Source organism: Stylophora pistillata, chromosome 1 (assembly GCF_964205215.1).
Source record: "Stylophora pistillata chromosome 1, jaStyPist1.2, whole genome shotgun sequence".
In the NCBI taxonomy this organism is placed as follows: domain Eukaryota; kingdom Metazoa; phylum Cnidaria; class Anthozoa; order Scleractinia; family Pocilloporidae; genus Stylophora; species Stylophora pistillata.
This window is the reverse complement of record NC_142519.1, coordinates 5,228,731-5,249,900: the sequence shown is the minus strand read 5'-3', so window position 1 is coordinate 5,249,900 and position 21,170 is coordinate 5,228,731. Positions and strand designations below refer to the sequence as shown.

Here is a 21,170-nt window from a genome sequence, read left to right as displayed (position 1 = left end):
GCTTAACAGAGGTCATCAGTTGAATGCATTTCTTGTAGTGATTTGAAACTCAATATTGTTTCGAAAAAATCTTAAGAAGAAGAAATTACACTGATTAAGATACCAAGAAAGATTGTAAAGTCAATGTCTATCATTTTTTAAAGCTAGGTAAGAGTTACTCTTAAAAGTATTGAATGATGCTCTTTTTTTACATCAGACTGTGATGTAAAATGTATTCATGATCATGGATTCATTTATCCTTTCAAAACTTTAGCCCATATTGTCTTCATGCCGCATTGGAGGTTTCTCTGGGCTTCTGAACAAAAATTATTATTATCACAAAAAGAGAAGATATTCATTCACTCAATTTATTTCTATCGATCATTAAAGTTTTGTAAGGATACCACAGTTAATCTACAATTCACTAAAAAATTCTTTCGTTTCATTCCCTTAGTAAGTGCAGTTTGAAACAAACCATCTGAATAATCCTAAAATCGTCATGCTGATTTTGTAACATCAGCTTGTGATATACAGTAGGCCAAATTGACCTCTTCGCACATTATTTGAAAGGAAAAACAGGGCGAAAATAATATTGTCTCACTTAGGATTGCAACCTTATCATTAATTACTTGAACTGACACCATAGCACTTAGTCCATTTCTTTACGCAACTAAATAGAATAGGTTATTGTATGTTTACAACAATGAGGTAACTACTTTAAGTTGTGGGTTTATCATTATTATGGTTAACCTTACTATACTTTTATGTAATAATGAATTACAGCTTCTCGCCCAGTTGTGTTAACGAAAATATAAGAGACAATAAAGATACTTTGTAACATGGTTAATTAACACTAGTATACCAGTCTTCTTTCTTTTCGAATCCAATTAGAACCACAACGTTTACTGATTCTAAACGACCAGCGTCAATATCGCTCGGTTATTTTTTTGCTTGTTTTTCACATTGCAGCCATTATTTCTAGAGCTGACTTCGATTGAATTGTTATTATCGTTTATTGCCATAGTTAACAATCACTTGTTAATTTTGATTTACGAGTGAAATCAATTTGACCTGTTTAAGAATTTTTTTTCCTAGCGAGAATTTTAGAGTCGTTTCATCGCTCAGAATTTACTACACCACAAGGGTTTGATCGAATTCTACACAGTTGTCTCCTTCTGAACCTTTAGAATACTATTTGTTTTGTAAATTCCTTCTAGTTCTTCATCATCTGCGACTCTGTTAGTTTCCTGTTCAATGCAATCCACATCCTTGCAGGAAGATATATCTTTTTGCTCAACTTTAATATTTATGCTAGATCTATCCTCATCGTTCCCTTCTAATTTTTGCTTATGACTCACATCATCGTCAACTTTGACGTTTATTACTTCATTATCACCCTGTTCAGCTTCACTGCTCTCCAGAAGTTTCTTATACGTCATGGTTTTTTCTAGCCCTGTGGGGGCTTCTACCTCTTCCCCTTTTAAGACATCTTTATATCCTTGTTGGCTTTTTGTCTCAGAATTCTCAGTTAATTCCTCTTGGGCTAATGAGGAAGGGCTACCTAGCTGAGAGCTGCGGCCCTCGCTAAAAGAAAACCCGTTACTATTTTCCAAACTCTGGTTTTGTGAACCGCTTAATAACTGCTCAAGCTCATCGCGAATTGCTTCAATGTCCCCAGGGTTGAAAGATCCTTGAGTCATTTCACTAAACTCTGAATCAAAATCACTTTCACAGCAAGACGATTCTGATTCCTCGGACCGTTTTCGTTTCGGTGAAGTTGGGGAAAACAAGAAGGAATGGATTTTCTTGAAAAACCCACTGACAACGCTTGACTCCTCAGTTGGCGGAGTCTTGTCTTCAATTATTGGGAGAGGTTGAGACTCTTCTACTGACAAGCTTTCTGCTTGAAGCAGCGTTTGGTAATCGTCCAATGGAGCAAGAGGCTGCTCTCTAGGATTTTCCTCAGTTTTTTTAACTGGTAATTTTGTTCCCTCCCCAGTTAAGGAATCAAATATACCTACATGCCCTTTACATTTTTCTGGTGAATGCTCAGGAGAGCCATTTTCGTTAAGAGCCGTTACTTTAGTCTTCGCCCTTTCCCTTATGATCGCAGATACAGCTCCCTTTGCAAAAGTGCTTACTTCAAAAGGTTGCGCCCAGGCTATCGCCTCGATAGTGTTCTGCTTTCCTAAAGAAAGTCTTTCTGGGTTTGGTTCCTTTACATTAGTAGTACTCACAGTAACTATGTCTTCAATCTGGTGACTTTGGCTGGGAACAAACTGCTGTTGCATGGTAGAATACTGCGATTCCAACGAGGGTTGACGTTCTATCATGGGCTGCATTTGCTGTTGTCTGTGTGGGTGATAAAAGGCTGACGCTGACTCAGACCCAGGCATTACTGGCTTGCCATTTGGTGTCGCGGGAGCCGCTACACAGCTCTCTATCAGCATCGTACAAACGTGAGGTGCTGTTCTTAAAATGTTAACAGCCTGCGTGCAGGGAAAAAGAAAGAAATTTTAGAATGGAAAAGAGGAGAAATTGAAAGGGGGCTAGCGTCGTAAGGATAACCGGAACAGATTTCGAGAACAAAAATACCAGTTAAGGAGAGATAAATATATGGCATCACTATTGTTATTTAGGTAACTTTGGTGTTATCAACTGAGTTGATATTGTAAATTGGCCGCCGTAAAGAGTTTAGCTTTGAAACTCCTTACGGTGAACAGTTTACATTATTAACTCAGCTGATAAAACCAAAATTATCTTGTTATCCCTACCAACACAGTAGAAAAGTTTCTTTAAAAACTTACCCCCTTCAGTCTAGTGTTATTTGGTTTTGGATCTTACAAAAGATATAGCGATAAGTGATGATCTAATATTAAATTCTACTCTGGCTTTAGCAGACTAAAACCATAAAGAGCCGCCGTAAAGAGTTTAGCTTTGAAACTCCTTACGGTGAACAGTTTACATTATTAACTCAGCTGATAAAACCAAAATTATCTTGTTATCCCTACCAACACAGTAGAAAAGTTTCTTTAAAAACTTACCCCCTTCAGTCTAGTGTTATTTGGTTTTGGATCTTACAAAAGATATAGCGATAAGTGATGATCTAATATTAAATTCTACTCTGGCTTTAGCAGACTAAAACCATTTTACTTAAATTACCTCTTGTCTTGATAAACCCTCCAAACTTTGACCGTTAATTTCAAGAATTCTGTCCCCTAAAAAAGAAGGAATTCAATTAAAGAAATCACAGAAGGAAGATACAGACTGGATACTCGGAGAAGAAAGAACTTAACCTTTGTCTAAAATTTAAAAGCATAACGCTTTTTCAAAAAGCCTCGATCCTCGGCGATGATTTGTGACCTGAAATGTCAAACGTCTAGCAAATTAAGACCTGCGTTTAAAATTTATCTCAAACCAGTGAATCATTCGAGGGAAATAATCGTAAATCCATGTAATTTCAACTGCTCTTGGGTAGTAAAGTATTATTATTTTCATAGAGTTTTCTGACGATCTCAAATCTCTACCACATTAGAGGAGGAGTTACTATCCCAAGACAATTGTAAATTTCGTATTTAGCGAACGTGGATCCAGAAAACTCACCAATATTAATTTTTCCGCTGAGGGATGCTGGTCCTTCTGCAGCCATGGTTTTCACATAAATACCACCCAACTCGATACCACCCTGTGGAGTATGACGTCACCACTGAGACTATTCCAAACAATGTTGAGCTAAGACAATTAACTGTGAACGGCTTTCATTTTGAACTTAAGTCGCTTTTACAGACCGTATCAGTCTTTTGTTATTGTGTACACTCTGTTGTCTTTTCCGAAACGACGGTTTTTTCACTTTTTTTAAATCATAAGAAATGTTTTTCCACTCAATGAGGAATTTGAATTGTTCGTTCTTCGCAGGATATTGCTTATAGAAGTGAAACCTGGCACTGGAATTGCCATTCAGAAAGGAATAATATCAACAAATATTTGAAGATTATCTTCTTCCAGGAAAAACTTACGATGATATTGAGTCCTAGGCTCCCATTCACCTTCTGAAGCTGAACAGGATGAACGCTGACCTGAATTAGGGAAAGTCGTGATCAGTAATGATACATAACGAGTCTTTGAGCCCGCTTCTCTTTTCACTAAAAGCTCTTAAAGAATTTGAATATCCATTGCTTTCAATAACCCGGGAAAAATCAAGTCAGTTGAGTTTTCTTGGATGAGAGCTCAATCTATTTAATTTAATTTAGTCCATTTTCACTGCATTAAGTTTTGCAGTGGGGAAGGACTAGAAAGGAACATAGGAACCATTCGTGCTAGTCCACCCTCCCACCCCCACCCCAGGGGAGGACATCCATCACACAGTAATCTCGTGTGTGGGAAATTAACGTCTCCTACCCCAACCCTGCAGGAGACGGGACCTCCATTTATTCGTCCCTATCCGAGAAGACTAGAATATCTAACCATTTCTTGATGTTATAGAAAGGCAGCAAATTCTTCTCAATTATTTTAAGACCCTGAGTGTTGGTCCGGCCGGGGCTCGAACCCTCGACCTCCCGCACAACAGTCCAGCGCTCTATCCATTGAGCTAACCGGGAGGCGATTTCTTCTTAGAGACTTAACGTGAGACGATATTTCAATGTAAAGTGATAATGGTGGTATCACTGATTATAGAGGCTTTTGAAACAGTTTCAGAAGGTTTTTTGCGAAATTTCAAATGCACTTTGGTATTTCTGTTATTGTTACGATGTAGTGGTTTTCATTGTGGCTGACTGGCTTAGGAAATTCTTAATTCACAATTAATCAAATGAACATGATTAGAATCTCCAAATGCAGGAGGAAAAACGATTGGCTATTTACAAGCGTGATCGAAAATTCATTTGGAATCTCTGAGAAACAAATCCATCTCAAACCTGAGATCTCTGTTACGATCCGACTATGCGATTGGGCGTAAGATTTATTATAGAAGCCATAGTTGAGTTGGGCGAGACAGAACAAAGGAGGAGCGACATAAAGTGGCTAACCTGCAATGACTGATCCTGTACTGGGCACGCTGACCCGTTCAGATGTATCGCAGGACCTATTCCAGGCGGCTGAATGACCCCTGACTCGTTTTCAGGTTTGCCCGCGGCTGATTCTGGCATATCTCCAGCCAGGGAGTCGGATTCGTCAGTCTTTACTACTCCATTCATCTTGACAACTGCAAAAGCAGACAAAAAAAGGTTGATTTAATCTGCGGTAATTGCTGCTACTATAGCAGCAGCCTCCTTAATCAGTAAATTTTAACGAAGCTCGTACCAAAAGATAACGGTTGGTCATCTTTTGGCATCAAACACATGACAGAAGAACGATACCTTGTCCAATAGACCCAGCCTGTGTGAATCAAGGCTTCAGGGGAGCGAACACTTTATAGTCACATAAGCAACATTTCATATTTACGCGTCTGAAGAGGATGAAATCAGCTAATTTGTAAAGAATAATTATTCTCCTGGTAGCATCATGAAAACACACCTACGAGGGGAAAATATTTTCGCTCTGCAGTGACGCAAGGAAGATCACCACAGCGTTGGCTTTAAAAAGTTTTGGTGTTCTTCTGCTTGCTCATAACTCAACACTGCTTTGCGACTTAAAATCACACGACTTTATATTGCGTGTCTTTTCCTAAATGCTCCTTTGTTGGTACTCTAGGAAAACATGTTTGTAAATTATACTATAACAATATAGACAACATACTGAGTGGTCTGAAATTAGAATATTTATATTTTGCTCTATTACCTCCATCTTTTGGATATTCTTTGAGGCTGGACAACTTCATCCCCATCATCATTTGGAATTTATAGAAAGATGTGCACATTTTCAGCAAATAACGCGACCTTTAAACGAAGAAATTACACCCATTAGACATGAAATTCAAGTGAAATATTGCAATACATCAAACTGAGGTCACCATATTCATGCAAATTATATCTGTGAGTTACAATATACTAACAAAGAATTTACTTTCCTTGGCAAATATGTTTGTCATGTTATTCTCCATTAACGAATACAACTTATTTATCTTTGCCATTAACCTCACCAGAGTATAAAGCACATCAGGAGGGGGAGAATTTCCCTGCCCGCAAGAATCATGCTTTGTACGTGCAGTAAAACCAATGATCAATAATGCGGGCAACCGAATTGACAGTATGTCATCTGTTGCCTTGGCAAATCTTTGAGATTGGAAGCAATTTTGTATTTGTCGTATCACTTTTATTCCCACAGTAACCCTTCGACAATTAGGCAATTTATTTCGACGAGGGAAAGTGTTAGACACAACTTTTGTGACTGAAAGCGAAGAAACCTAAGATACGCTAACTTCGTTGTTATCCTGTTTAAGGAATTACCACATTTGCGAATTAGTTTCCTTTGCCTCGAAAATGGAAAGTAATGAATCAACCTGTCGGTCAGATTCTTCAATGATTCAACTTAAATGACGAATTAATCTTCACAGGTACTGAAATCAGTGCAATGAAATGTATCACACGAAGTGAAGCTTGAAAAGTTCAGTCTTCGACGGAGCTTCGAAAATTAATTTGCCTCCCTCTCAGCATGTGGCTTTGTACAAAGAGCCCGAATGGTTCCAAAGAGGCACGGGTCCAATCCTTGATGCCGGAAGCCCAAAAGATTTTCAGCAATTATTTCTGCAGTGACTTAAATTACAGTCTCGCTTGGAAGATCAAAGTTCTTGTTATCTCGACTTCGGGTCTCAGTTACAATGTATTTCATGTATAGTTTCGGATTTCAACGCAAATATAACAAAAATTGATCTAGAAAATGATTATTAAGGATAACATGATTGGTATGTTTTGACTAAAAAATTGAATTCAAAAGAAGTACCATAGCAATAAAGAGAAACGCAAAAAATCCCCTGCCGAAGTCTTTTTAATCATTTAAGCACCAATAAATCGATCTCGCCAATTTCGGATTCCTGATTGTTTCTATGACAGACTTCAACGTCTATTACGTGGCCAAGAGTTTGAGCTGTCTGAGTGAAAAGTTTCGTTCTTGTTTGTCCAAACTCGTTGTCACTGGGAAGCTTGACTTTCTTATCCCCTGGGTATCAAATGACCCCAGGGTGATTATAGTCCAGTAACAATAAATAGCATATCAAAACAAAATTTTTTGTGAAGGTGTAGTCTGATCGTCCGGGTGAGTGTAGTCCTGAGAAGGACTGTTATCAGTGGTAGTGACTGACGTTTCGACAACCTGTGCGGAAGTCATCATCAGAGTCAATGATGATGACTTCCGCACAGGTTGTCGAAACGTCAGTCACTACCACCGACAACAGTCCTTCTCAGGACTACACTCACCCGGACGATCAGACTACACCTTCACATGTTACCCCCGGGTTCAAACCATTCACTACAAAATGTTTTCCAACACTTTTTAAAAAAAATTTGCTGATATCCGGAACTTACTTCTTGTAACTGCATGTGTACAATACCATTTTGGAAGTTTCTGGATCACCGTGTGCCTCAATGAAAAATCGTCGCCGCTATGAAGACAACAAAGATGGGAAATCGGGAGATTACCTTTGAGAAATATAACTAACTTGATAACAAGAGCTGCCAGAAGGCTACTACCACCTATTGTTGTTATACTTGAGAGTTCAAAGAAACAAATTGAATCAAAAATAGCCTGAATACTTACATGAAAGGCCATCCGTTTGATGTTTTGCCACGGATGACGAAATGTCGGACTCTTTACAACTCCTCTTTCCTGGAAAACAAATATTACCGCACATTACACGAGGTTAATCAAAAAACTTGAAGTATAGGTGGTTGTTTGGTTTTTGGGGAAGGAGAGTCAATCTTTACCTTTAGAAGACTTAGAAAGGAGAACTGAGGCATCTCCCCTAGAAGGATCTTTGGTTTTTGTGAGGGAAAGGGGTAAATAGTGATCGAAGGGACCAACGCACACTGAGAATATTAACAAAAATGGCGTTTTTGCTAACATTAGCCCATTAAGCGGAGAATCGTATTGTAGAATTGGAGCAGTATTTTTCCCAGACTAATTGCGCTTTTGATGCGGTGAATCATCATTAAAATCAGAATCAGAGTTTTTTTGTCAGCCCAACTGGCGCCTCAAGACTGTCAAGTTGCAATTAGTTCGCTGATTATAAGTTGAAGTAATAAAAAATTAGCTTTTCAGCTCGTAAAAAAGATAAGAAGGTAAGAGGAATTAGCAAAAGGATTGAAGAAAATCACTGGAGACTACTTACCTCGTACACAATAAGGCCTCGGACACTGATCCCTAGGCTAAACCCGCCCCTCTTGTCTTTTTTAAACTGCAAAGAAAGTATTTCCACATTTTGTTTTAGATCCCTAGGTAATCTCATCATGTCGATAAGTCAACTTTTAGACTCTACTTTGACAAAAACTTCCACTAAATCACATTCAATTGACCTTACCTTCGACACTTTGTTGAATATAATTCCATATTCCTGTAACTTTTGCGCCTCCTGCGAAAACAGTTTCAGAGAATTATCAGGGTGCTTTATTTAGCAGTGAAGGAGACTTGTTTACCAAGTGGTGAAAGGTGTGAATCTTCACCCCGCATACTGGCTGCTTTTTGTCACGCTGGTACCAGCTCTACTGAAAGCCCAAAAGGGCAACCTTGTTTCAGTTGATGTTCCATAACTTACCTTCTATCTTAACCTCTACAAAACGGCAATGGTCTCCAAGGTACGTCCCAGCTGTAAAAACCCCCCACAAAGGAACACGGCAGCGAAGTACTTTTCGGAGTGCATAAACTTCCACTTTTAATCAATCAATTTCTCTTGATCGTTTTTTAAATAGTCTTATTAAAGGCAAAGAGACTCTCATTAGTCTACTTACCTTTAAATACTCAATCTCGGCCTGAGCGTCACTGAGACTGGTATGAGTCTTATGCATCGCTGGAAGATGTTTCTTTATGTAGGAAGCAGTAAGTTTGGCGATCGCCTTCAAACAAGCAAAGAAAAGAAAACTATTATTTCAACAGCAAGTCAAAGAAATTCAATTTCGCTTCCTTTCTGTTATATCTGTTGGTCCAGGCTACATGTTTTCTCTTCTTTAGTGAAACTTGAGCTTGAAAGCAGATTTTCCTTTCACCACTAAAACAGATACGAACGACAGACAAGGTAACACAAACAATAGTAATAACAGTCACATCAACATTGACAACACCAAAAAGCTCTGTTTACCGTTTGGACCACATTACAGAGGGTGTTGGCAGTCAGTTTAACATATATTGATACCAGTTTAGGACGGTGCACACCCACTAACAGAAAATGTTAAATAGAATGTTTGTAGATCTAACAAGAGACGTAGAACACGCAAGTTTTTTTCCGAATATTTTAGTCCTGGTATTTGTACCTCTCCGACGACTTTGTATCAGTAAAAAGGTGGCCATCTGGTTAACTTGAAAACTTACTCTCTGAGGAAGATAATGCTCTGGAACGAAGTAATCCGAACCATGTAGGGTCTGGTTGTAGTCTCCTACTTCTGCTTGCAGAGCGTACGAAGCTAATAGCATAGCAGTTTCTTCGTGAACGTAAATTCCTCCTTCCAGAACATCTTTTCGTAGCTGCAGGTAGTATAAGTGTCTGGTAGACTGTTGTCTAGGAAAGTTTTCAGGGAGAGACAATTATTAATGGTGATTACCTGTTAAACTTTGTAAATCTTATTGTGATCGTTTAAGTAAGTGAGCATAAACATTTCGTAGCCGAGACAGCCGCAGTAAGACTTAAAAGTAATACTTACTGAAGAAGGCAAATATTCTCCACGTAGTACTTGACACGGAAGAAGATGGTGAAGACAAGCGAGGAATTGCAAGAAACCTGCAAAAAAAAGGCACTTGATCGCCCACCTGATAAAGCAGTTTTAGAGAGACTTCAACCCTTTTTCCTTGTGTAGTAGTTTTTTAATCGAACATTAGGGAAAATATATGTAGCAATAATGAAGACTTCCATTAGGTAACGAACGATGGAAGGTCATCTGTCTCAGTAAACACTTACATCGTCTTTCCATAGGTGAGGAGCAAACTTTGCCAACTTGGAGAGTTTCTCATTCAAGTCTAAAAACTCGTGCTCTCCATCTGTAAATGTAAGAGTTCACACAAAGTAAATCGATTTTCACCAGAGAAACCAGCCTTAGATTAGATACCTTAAGGCAAAGGATTAAAATGGATGAAACATTCGAGCACATGATAATAGATCGATAAAAGTGAGTTCGTTCCAGGACACTTGAAAAGCTTAAAAATCACGGGCCGAAGGTGAGTGATTTAAAAGCTTTCCTCGTGTTCTCCTAACATCCCACGTTTTAGAGCCCGGAAAAATTTTGTTCTATAGCTTAAATAAAATGTACTTCCATTATAATTACCTTTTATGATCATCAGCCCAAAGAAAATGGTTTCTGTGAGCCCAAGATGATCCGTAATGATGGTATACAAATCTTGTCCCGTGGCAGATGCCTGATGTTGATCAAAGTTGTATAGTTAGCGGTTGTTGATATTGTTACAGTCGTGGTCGTTTATTTATCATTCAGTATTGCAAATTTTTGACAGATAATATTTTTGTGAATCAACTGGGCGTAAAAAAAAGTAAATAAATCGCGATCAAAAGGTCAAGAAACTTCTCAAATTAGAAAAATGGTTCGACATGTCTTCTATTTTTTGACAGGTGTTTGAACAAACAGGAACCACTTACTTGAATATTAATATTTTAACAAGTACTATCACGTCCTTTATTTTTCCCAGATATAAAACCAAGATCTTAAACGTTGGAGGGGAAGCTTTAGCATTTCTTCACAAATAAATTAGCCAAAAGTTTCTGTCTATAAAGAACTTCCAAGAAGAAAAGAAAGATTCTAAAATAGGAACCAAAGATATACACTGAGCTAACGTTAGCCTGTTTCAAAGAAATTTCTCGGCACGTTAAACCTCCGTACTTTTCGAGTTCTGTTGACTAAAATCTAAAAGTAGATAGATGGTAAGTTGTTCGTGTACTATTTTCTGTTATGCTTAAGAAGTTTCTTTATCACAACCCGATAGAATTGAAAACAAAGAAAGCTTTGGTTGAAATTAAAGAGTTTTACCTGTACTCTAACATTAAGCCTCTCTCCATTGAGCAAAACGACATTGATCAATTTGTCACCCTCACCGATCTGAAAGGAAACATAATCACATCTAGTAACCAAGGTCTTGAACACGTTTTCACTCGAACAGTTGGGCATCGTGCTTTTCAGTTATCAACTATGATGTAGTAGGAGTTAATGAAAGTACAATGGTGAATGAGCTAGTAACTTAGGGGTTAGATGTCAACTGGAACGAAAGTTCTGTTCCTTTCTCCTGTCATTCCTGTGGCGAATGAATTAAACTTAAACTAAACTAAACTTAAACTTAAACTTAAACTTCCGTTCAGAAGATTGACATGCAAACGCTACCGCATACAAATTACGAAAACATTATGACATACAATACAATTGAAAATTCTTCGGCAAACCACATGTCTACACGACGAACGGAAGATGAACCCAATAATTACGACAAGGTAAGGATTTCTATTAGTTATTACATTTAGCACAAGTTAATGTTCTGCTTAAAGATTTAGAATCTAACCGTTTACCCGCATAAGGCGGGGTTAAAAAAGATTTCACTGAAAACATGGAGACTTGAAGCCTATCGATAAACAGTGCGTATACCAGCTACTTCCTCGAGTAGATGGTGGAAAAATATGTTGGACAGCTGAATTCCCTGAAGATTATTTTGAGCAGAGTCGTTCTCTACTGATTTTCGCCATGTAACGCAAAGGTGCTAAATAAACCAGCTACAAAACTGCCTTAATGTTAGGATTCGTTTATTAGGCTTGAAATATTTCCTTGTTTTAATCATTATTTAATTAAGTAATCTATGTCGCGATTCAATATTGACGTAAAGAAAACTTTCCGAACCAAATCAAAATAGACGATGCTTTGATCTTTCAAAAATGAATAGAAAATTTTTCATGTTTTCTTCGCGTTGCATTAAAAATTCCCCCAAATTTGATCAGCCTTTTGGGCTTCTTTCAAAGCAAGAACATTTTCGAAAAACGTTAAGACTACTATTGTTGAGATCACTCGAGCTGATTTGATTGCACCTTTGCGTCAAAGCTTGTATCCCCGTGCCGCAAATTCTACAACATTGGTCAGAAACTCTCCACTATAAAAGCTATCAACATGTTGATTGAAGGGAACAAAATAAACTTCAAATAAGGACTAAAAGGAAAGAGTGGTTACAATTTGGGCATCAACCTATGGTTATAAAACAACTTGCTTAGACTTTGTTTGTGCCTTTTTTTGATTCATCTCAATAAGGTAAAGGAAAGCTTGCCCGAACTTTGTCATCATATTGAAATCTTAGAGCAAAATTCTACCAAAGAGTTTCTGTATATAAATATAGCTCATGCGTGGAATGCATTAAGATAAAATAAATAATCTCGTCGTATATCTCGTTAAGAGATTAAAAGTTGTGTTTAAACAGATGCATGCTTGTGCTAAGACAAGAAGACTAAAAGTGGTTTTATTGAACATCCACTGTTCAGTGGTGACAGCGGAAATGTGCTTTATAAGAGAACGCGTCATGTAGACAGACATGCACATGTCATGCAATGAGATAAGGAAAAGAAAGGGAAAATAGTATGACAAAAAAGAACAAGATAAGAAGAACTAAAGTACCAAAACGCCTGTCTCCTCGGTCTTGTCGTCTGCCCGTCTTCCCGCCTGAAGTGGAGCCAGAGTTAGAGAAGAAAAATTTCATGTTACGTTTTTATTCAAAGACGTTAATGAAAAAAATAAAGCAAAGCATTATTGTACATCTTATTAACTTACAAGAGAGCTAAAGAGACATAGTTTAAAAGCATACATTCAAGTTATGTAAGCGTTAATTACTGTCATTTAATAAGCATGATTGTAAGAAATCAAACAAGAATTGTTAGCTGAAATCGACTCCACAAGCCACGCGAGATCGGATTACTGCAGTAATTCTATAACAGAGACAAACTTGTGGACCTCATCAGTGCGTCATGCTCTGAGGTGAAACCAGCCCAGTTTCCCAAATGTTCAGGTATTTGAAGTCATTATTTATCCAAATAACTTCGTCACATAAAGGTAATCACAAACATTATGAGGACCCTACGACTAAAATTTCAAAACGAATTTTAAATCAAATGCATATAACGCCCAGTGGTTGAACCTGAGAGTCTCAATGAGTGATGTGTGAGTTTAAAACACTGCCATTGAAATAAGTACTTATTGTGCGTGAGAATAAATGCACTAGGAAATAAGCATGGTAATGTATGACTGCCTTTCGTCAAAAAATCTAAAGGAGGCAATGAAAATTATCAAGGACCGGGTAAAAGGGGGAGGAGGAGGGAGTGAGCAGAAGCAGTCCTTTCTAAATTCAAAACTTGAAAACTTGCCTGACTTGCTTACCAAAATAGACGCTCTGAGCTAACTAGTAACGCTTCCATAGTTGAAGCACCCCGTTTATTAGGTTAAAATAGGATGTATTACTGGGTGTGATTTAAAAACAGTTATCTGCTGACGGAAATATCTGTTCAGAGAACTTCGACTTTGTTCATTATATAACTTTTTTTTTCGATAATTGGGCGACCAGAAAGTCCCACTGACGTACGAAGAGCACAACTTGATCCAAATTTTTTCTCCTTTTGTTTATGAGTTCCGTGAGTAGTGACGGTAACAGTTTGGTACGTGTTTTTTTATCATATTCTTTCTGGTTCATGATATAGCAGTGCTTCATAATTTTGCAGTCGTAAACCCACGTAATCATGGCAGCCAATGGCACTAATGTTGGAAATCACAGGCAGCCGTAACCGGTGGCTCAACGAGACTCAAAGTACACATACGTAGCGATTTAAGCGCCGGAAAGCTCGCTTAAGGAAATCTTAGTTAGCTGAGAATGTTACTGGTTACTGGTTAGTTTAGAATGTTACTGACGAATAGAAAATAGTAGCATGACTATTTTCAACCAATCAGTGTACGGACTGACGCAAGAGCAATGCATTACTTCTCGGATTCCTTTCGAGCATCATACAGCGTGCCAATATTTGTCCTTTTTCTTTGCACTTTCTTTTTCTTTTTGACCTTTATTCCACCATTTTCCACCATTATGTGAGGAGCACAAAGCAAGAATATGAACTAACCTACATCACGATCATAATTTATTTTAAAATGAATCAAAAAAGATTTGCTTTGCTGAATCGGCTGTTTTCTTCCAAAGAAACTCCCAAGTAGAAGAGAATGTAGGTAAAGTCAAGGATAAAAGCTCTCTCGTGCTCTACTTGCTTTTAAGGGATTAAGGGATCGTATTATGTCTGAAAAGTTGATTTGGCAAACAATTCTCTTCCGCTAGACTGCCACGTTTCTTGCACTATACGTTCGACACTTATACCAAGGTAGGATTTCTTAAATCCACGAACATATACATGAGATAAAGAAACTCTTGTAAATAAATTGAATTCTCAATCGTATAAAATGTTGAATAGGTCAAAGAATCGCTGCAAATGTAAATTGGTGAAATGTTGGCGAAAATGGTGAAATATGTGATCGCAGTCTTCGAGGCTAGCAAAGGCAAAAAGCAAAGACTGAAATGCAGAAGGAGATTTTTTGCGCATGTTATCTGAAAACTGGACAAAACCAAGATCTAACGGAGATTATATGTTTCTAGAAAGTGAGCGCAATCAGTTATTCAGAAAGACAAAAAAGATTTCATCCATTCCTTGTTTACTTAAGATCGATCTCTATTCCACTTGAAATCTCGTTGCATGACACTAAAACTGAGTAGGCTAATTCGAGGTTTCAAGATTAAAGATGAGTTTGAAAGAGCAGTTAATTATCAGAGTGAGAAAGAAACACCTTTTTACGTTTGAAGCCTCAGATCTTAGCAGATGACGTACACGGACACACGAAGAAAACATTAGATCTGACCAGGAGATATTCAAAGGAAAAATCCCTGTGGGAATGCTCACATGAAATTACGCTCATATTTCGTGATCAAATCCGGTACATCTGAGGCATTAGGTGTCACAGCGTTTCTCTATAAGTGGTAAAACACGCGTAAATAGAAAAGAAAAGCGCTGATAATTTGCTAAAAAATATTTGTTCTCCGCAGGGGCTAATCATCTCAGAACGGTGGCCCGTTTTTAAACATGCAACTTTAATAAAGAAATTATCCCGAAAAAAAATTAAACACTGTAAATCATGGCATTTCAACGCATATGGAAAATCTATGCAGAGTAAAATGCTGCAGAGATGATGGATATCTCCACCAGCGTAAAGACGAATCAGAGATGCAAGTTCCCAAAGGGCTGAGAGAGGTCCAAAAAGTTCGATTGCGCACAAGTTTGATTTCTGAGTCAACGGAACATTTAGCTTTTGTCTTGAAGGGAATTTTTTTCTTATTTGAAACACTTTGCATGTATGCAACTTGTTTCGAATTACCAAGGAGATAATTTTAAACTTATTTTACGCTGCATCTTTCCAGTTTAAGTATATGATCGACATCTATATGAAAAAAAAAAAATTAAAAATCTCGAATTATATCGCATAAATATGGCTAGTTGAGCTATTTTTACGGACTGAAACAGTAGGAATAATTCATCTGGGGCATTTGTTTTGCCCTTGTTTAATTCAAACAAAGGTATTAATGGATTTTCAGAAAAGTTAAGTCTTGTAATATGCTTCAAAGCTGCATATTTTGTCGTTTCTAAATGAACTCGTGGAAAATTCACAGGAATCGTAGTTTTTCGCCTTATAAAATTGCAACCTGCTGTAGCAATACGACAAGCTAGCTGTCAGACAAAAAGCCTGTCACAACTTGATCGTTGAAAGAAGTGCCGTGTTAAGTCTAAAAGTGAGTTTTCCTTTTGCATTAGCGCAATGAATATGACTGCAGTTTAAGTGGGAGTAAGATCGCAATGAAGCTTGACGTGTACAGAAACATTAATCCCTGAATGGGAACTACTGTAACTTAGGGCAAAATGTGTTCTTTCACTTACCACTGTTGCAGCGTTCATTAGAGAAGTAGCCGAGTCAACTTTTGCTAAAGCAGATTTGTCTTCTGCATTTTGTATCCATGATGTTTTCGTTTCGTGTACATCGAAAACAAATTATTCGGATTTAGACCATCTTCAGTACTCGCTTACATTTCCGACTGTCAACTGGACACAAACCTGAAAGATCTAAACACGAAAAATTCTATTTAAATAACAACATTGAACAAAAACTTATGGTATTTCAAATGTGCCTAATTTTCTTCTTATAACTGAATTTTCTGTTTTTGCTGAATCTATCATTGCTATTGTTTTGGTTTTACTTGTCTTTGAGTTCCCTCGAAAACGCCTTGAATACAGATCCATTTGGGTTGCTCAGAGAAAAGAATCGAAAGTTAAGAAGATATTTTCAAGAGATAGATCGGGGAAGACGAGGAAAAATTTTAAAGTTGTCAAATTACAAATTCAAGGCAACGAAAACAGTCATGAAGCGACGTAGTATTTTTCAAACTGAGATAAACATATTGGATCTTACGCTTAAATAAGAAGAAATATCGACCAATAGATCTTGAAAATGAAGAAAAATAGTACCTGAACAGTATCTGGAATTTCCACGGTTTTCAAAACTTCACGATGTTGTTGATGCGTCGAATTTGGCCGAGCGCGATTAAATTTCGCTTTGATCTTTAGACAAATCGATGAGCGACAGAGCGACAGGTGAACCAAACCAAGCCTTATGCAAATTAATCAACAAAATCTTCAGATGCATAATATTATCCTCTGCACTTAGGATCGTGTTCTCGTAGCAATGCAAATCATAACATAAATTAAAACTTCTCGCGCAAAGACCTCTTCCACGCACATTCGCGGGCAAAAATTGAGAGTTTAAGCTTTGGTGCCCACGCAATTATTTTGATCTCTCTCCTATTGCGGAAATTATCCATTCTTTTAGTTGGTACATTAGCATTTCTCGCCCTGCACCGAGAGTTTTATTCACATTTTCAATTTGCGGTTTTGTATTGTGTCGGATTGTTCAAATACGTTTTTTGATTACAATGGTCTTGCCTACTGCGAGATATTGTTAATTAATGGCATTTCGCTGAGGACTCTCGAGAGATGAAATCAAAAATCAAAGGGATAACATGGGAATAATACAAGAAAATTTTTCGCTTAATATGTCTTTATAGTATTGTATTTGAGCAATGCCGAGCCAAATTTCGTGGCCATTAAAGGTGGTTATTTTTGCTAAGGTTGGGGTTATTTGCTTCTTTTTGTTTCCCTTATTTTTCTATTTGCAACACGATTTCTTTTTTGCGGAAGAATACCCAATTTTATGATGACTCAGTCCGAATTCTTAAAAAAACGTAAAATTTTGTATCTACGGCTTTGGTACTACAAAAATCTCCCTCGCGCGCTTAGGGAATTCGAAAGGTAAGATTCTATATGCCAGAATAAATCATAACAGACAATTTTAGATTTGACATAGAAATATCAGATCTGACCGAAAACTAAAAAAGAAAAATTATTACATCAGCTTTGAGTGACAGAGAGATTCAAACTAACGAAAGCTCACTGTTATTGTCAGATATTATTTAACAAAGAGGTTTGCATCCATTCAAATCGAAACTGGCATTCAACTTTGAATAGACATTAGCTATTTCAAACTCAACTTGCGTTTGATCAAAGACTTGCGTAAAAAGTGTTTCTATGCTATTTACCCACTCATTCACAAAAAAACACCAGTGAATAAGATTTCATAAAACAAATTCAAATCGAACCATATTTTACTAATGTTACTTTTAGTTGACGTCATAAGAATTTACATAGTCTGGCATAGCTATTCATCTGCCTAAAGAAACTGTTGAATTGAACCATAAGTTGTTTGTTACAATTCTATATCTTGGCCTAAGAAACAGAGGAAAGAAGTCTGAATTCAGAAATTCTTCTTTTTCGTAATTAAATTCAAGTTGGGAGCGCTGACTTATACATAAAAACTACGACCGTAATTTTGCATCATTTTCATAGAATACTCATTCTCTTTAACCTCTTTTCAAGTTACTGTAGTAGCTTTCAAAGCGTATCTCAATTTACACTGTAAATAGCTAAAAAAATAATGATGATATTCAATCGGACAATTTGATTACCGTGATTGAAATAGTACTTCATCGCTGCATCGCGACCGCTCGATTTTCGTTGTTCATTTTTGTTTTCGCTTTCCGTTGTTCCCACTCGAAATGACACATTTGGATTGTGATTGGGAGACAATCTAAAAATTCTGTCGAGTTATTGAACGGACACAGTGATAGGAAAAAATTATTTCTTCTTTTCTGATGTGTTCTTAAATTTTAACTTGATTTTAAAGCCAAACATGATGGACATTAGACAAGAAAAAATAACAGAACAAACCAACTGTTTAACACATTTAAAAAATATATTCAGTATAACCCGCCAAGGTGATCTAGACTGAAACACGACAACATGGTGCAGGGCAAAATTTCCTTCGCTTACGCAAAAATTATCTCTATCACTCCCAATTTAAGTTGATCACGTTTGGACATGATCTCACCGATACTATTGAGGACTTGTAATAAAAAACTCTTTTGATTTGGCTGTGTCAAATTAATTACGCGTACACGCATTGAAAAAAGGGGTTAAGGGAAGCCATTAACTTGAAGGCAAACACGATGGGCATCAGAAAGGAAAAAATAACATAACAAACCAACTGTTTAACACATCTAAAAAAATATGTACAGTATAGCCCAAAGATGATTTTGACTACGATACGTTGCAGGGCAAAATCTTCCTTTGCTTGCGCAATAATTATCTCAATTACTCCCAATTTAAGTTGGTCACGTTTTGGACACGATCTCACCCCATGTACGAGGTGTTACTATAGCTAATGTTTTGTAACAAAAAAGCGCTTTGATTTGACAACGTTGAATTAATTACGCATGCAGGCACCGACAAAAGGGGAATAAAAAGAAGCCATCAATACTAAAATTATAGCAAATAAAATTGGAAAGTGTCCCGCAATGATAGCAAAGACATGCTCTTTCGAGTAGCTAAATGCTCAAACATTAGTTGGAAATATTTGCATACTGATGTATATATGGGTTATTGACCAAGCATGAGCTCAAGATGGTTGGATATTGGTTAAAGTTTGTGTTTTGCGTCTTTATGGACCTCGACTACGTCTCGGTCCATAAAAACGCAAAAAAGAACGAGGTCAGTATCCAGCCATCTTGACCGAACAAGCTTGGCTAATAAAAGATATACTATACAGCAAAAATATTTCGCTTTAATACGAATCAAGAAAGATTTGTTTATTTCGAGAACCGAGAAAGGGAGCCAACTGTCTTTGTCGCACAACAAACCCAAGAAGGTTGTTTATGCTTTCTTTCTTCTTTTTGTCTATTTTCTGCCGCTTTTTGTGACTTCATCGCCGACATTGTGCAAAAGTTACGAACCTTTAAAGTCCGCTTCGTACCATGTTTTTCTTGCGCGGAATCAAAGCGGGCAATCCCAAGCGGGCAAGATGGGCCGGGTAGCCAATCAAGATAAAGGATTCGCTTCATATCGCCAAGGGCGCTGCCAGCTAGATAATGAATAAACTCATATGCTGTACTATGCGGAAACAATTGCAATGTCACACCATCATGGTTTGTTGCACCTTCTTACATACAAAACCCTATCCAATTCACTATGCCAAGGCGAGCTGCCAGCGGTGGTGGCATCAATATCAATTCAAGTCGAAATAATTTTGAGTCTGCAAGCCATTATTTGGTCAGTGGTTCACGCCATGAGAAAATGACATAAGCTACTTTGCAAAGTGTCGATTCAAGGTAAATTCTCGTTAGACTGGAATTGTATTTAAGATGAAAAGAAATTTCTTCATGATATCGTTTTATACTAATTTCGTTTTTGGTTATGAAACCATTCAAAAATGTTTGTTCTGAATATTTTTAAATGAAAAGCCTGCAACAGAATATCAAAAATAAGTAATGCAAAAATTCCCCTCAAATTTTTAGCTGCACAATCGAATAGAATCGCTAATAAAAGTTATCATGTAAAGAAATTTGCCACCTGAAAGCGTGTATCGAATTTCCCATGTCCCCATTCAACAAGAAGTACATCTTACCTTTTTTTAGAGAACTCTTTACACTCGTTACTTTAGAGAATGAGTATCCTTGAAGTCACTATGGTAAAGACCCAAAGAAAGCAATTCAGAAGACGGAATATCTTCAAACCATGTTACAGAAACGAAAAAAATGTTGCCATGAGATGCTTTGCATAATTTTAAGACGAAAGTTATTAATTATGCATGGCATTATAGTTGCTTGCGATAAACAATCTATAAATGGCGTCCTACGAAATTTCCCAAGAAGCGATTTTAGGCTTCAGATAAATAATCCAATCAGATATCAATTGGCCAATCCGTAAATTCTGTTGTTTACTCTTAATGGGTCATCAGCTATTTACAGCGCTTTCAATATTGAGCACTTAATTTCTATGCGTAAAAAAAACATGATACCAGTCAAATTCTGGGAGCAAAATTTGCCGAAAGAAAATAATCTTTGGTTAATTTTTACAGCGACAGTCTTGATAAGGTTTCTTTGTGTGCGAAAGGTTTTAGGGGAAAAAAAAAAGAACGAAGAAAAAATAAGTGAAAAGCAAAAATAAAGAAAGCCCTGACGAATCTGATTTGCTAGATTACGAGTTTTTGCAATTGTCTTTTAAGCTATAATCGGCAAAGTGTTCTCGTCTCTGCCATCAATCTTGGATTTTTGCCGAATGCTGGAGGATTTAGGAGTGTTCTAGCAGCTATATGTAGTTAGATGAGTAGCTGCTCCCGACGATTTTCGAATAAAACTCTGTTTAAGCATTACTCACTAGCTTTTGTTGTAAAATTAAATGCCTACCAACAAAAAGCGTTGGAAATCGGATTTTCTCAAGGATAAATTCTACATAAGCATAACCAGGTTTAAACCTTGTTTTAAATGGCCTTCAAGGAAGGTCAAAATTCGCTGGAACTCTTCGATTCTGTGGCCGTTTATGCAAATAGAAATCGTAGACAACTGTTTACCTGAAGCAGGACTCCATACTGCAAGAGTTATGACCTCTGGTT

General features: G+C 37.2%; 2 protein-coding genes across 6 annotated transcripts in view; both read right to left on the bottom strand.

The window, feature by feature from the left end:
- LOC111324709 (tyrosine-protein phosphatase non-receptor type 13) overlaps nt 1-21,147 on the bottom strand; it is a 30,828-nt gene extending 9,681 nt beyond the window's left edge. The window contains exons 1-20 of one of the 5 annotated variants that reach the window (XM_088754241.1): nt 21,129-21,147; nt 20,184-20,241; nt 16,052-16,234; nt 12,711-12,755; nt 11,094-11,162; nt 10,380-10,470; nt 10,016-10,095; nt 9,762-9,838; nt 9,433-9,619; nt 8,856-8,960; nt 8,429-8,479; nt 8,240-8,305; nt 7,669-7,737; nt 7,437-7,513; nt 5,755-5,852; nt 5,004-5,179; nt 3,996-4,055; nt 3,583-3,664; nt 3,142-3,197; nt 2,217-2,468 (exon numbers count right to left, since the gene is read on the bottom strand). In XM_088754241.1, coding sequence (XP_088610367.1) covers nt 2,217-2,468; nt 3,142-3,197; nt 3,583-3,664; nt 3,996-4,055; nt 5,004-5,179; nt 5,755-5,852; nt 7,437-7,513; nt 7,669-7,737; nt 8,240-8,305; nt 8,429-8,479; nt 8,856-8,960; nt 9,433-9,619; nt 9,762-9,838; nt 10,016-10,095; nt 10,380-10,470; nt 11,094-11,162; nt 12,711-12,755; nt 16,052-16,069 — 1,659 coding nt within the window. In that variant the 5' untranslated portion in view covers nt 16,070-16,234; nt 20,184-20,241; nt 21,129-21,147. Of the gene's footprint in view, nt 1-2,216; nt 2,469-3,141; nt 3,198-3,582; nt 3,665-3,995; nt 4,056-5,003; nt 5,180-5,754; nt 5,853-7,436; nt 7,514-7,668; nt 7,738-8,239; nt 8,306-8,428; nt 8,480-8,855; nt 8,961-9,432; nt 9,620-9,761; nt 9,839-10,015; nt 10,096-10,379; nt 10,471-11,093; nt 11,163-12,710; nt 12,756-16,051; nt 16,235-16,636; nt 16,837-20,183; nt 20,339-21,128 lie in introns of those variants that run through there. The other 4 variants (XM_022928332.2, XM_022928331.2, XM_088754251.1 and 1 more) reach the window with 4 other exon arrangements.
- Nucleotides 334-2,210, bottom strand: LOC148740971 (uncharacterized; the record flags this gene model as incomplete). Its single annotated transcript, XM_088754827.1, has 1 exon — nt 334-2,210. A coding segment is annotated over one exon (1,074 nt), but the record flags the coding sequence as incomplete, so codon positions are not given.
- Nucleotides 21,148-21,170: the final 23 nt, after the last annotated feature.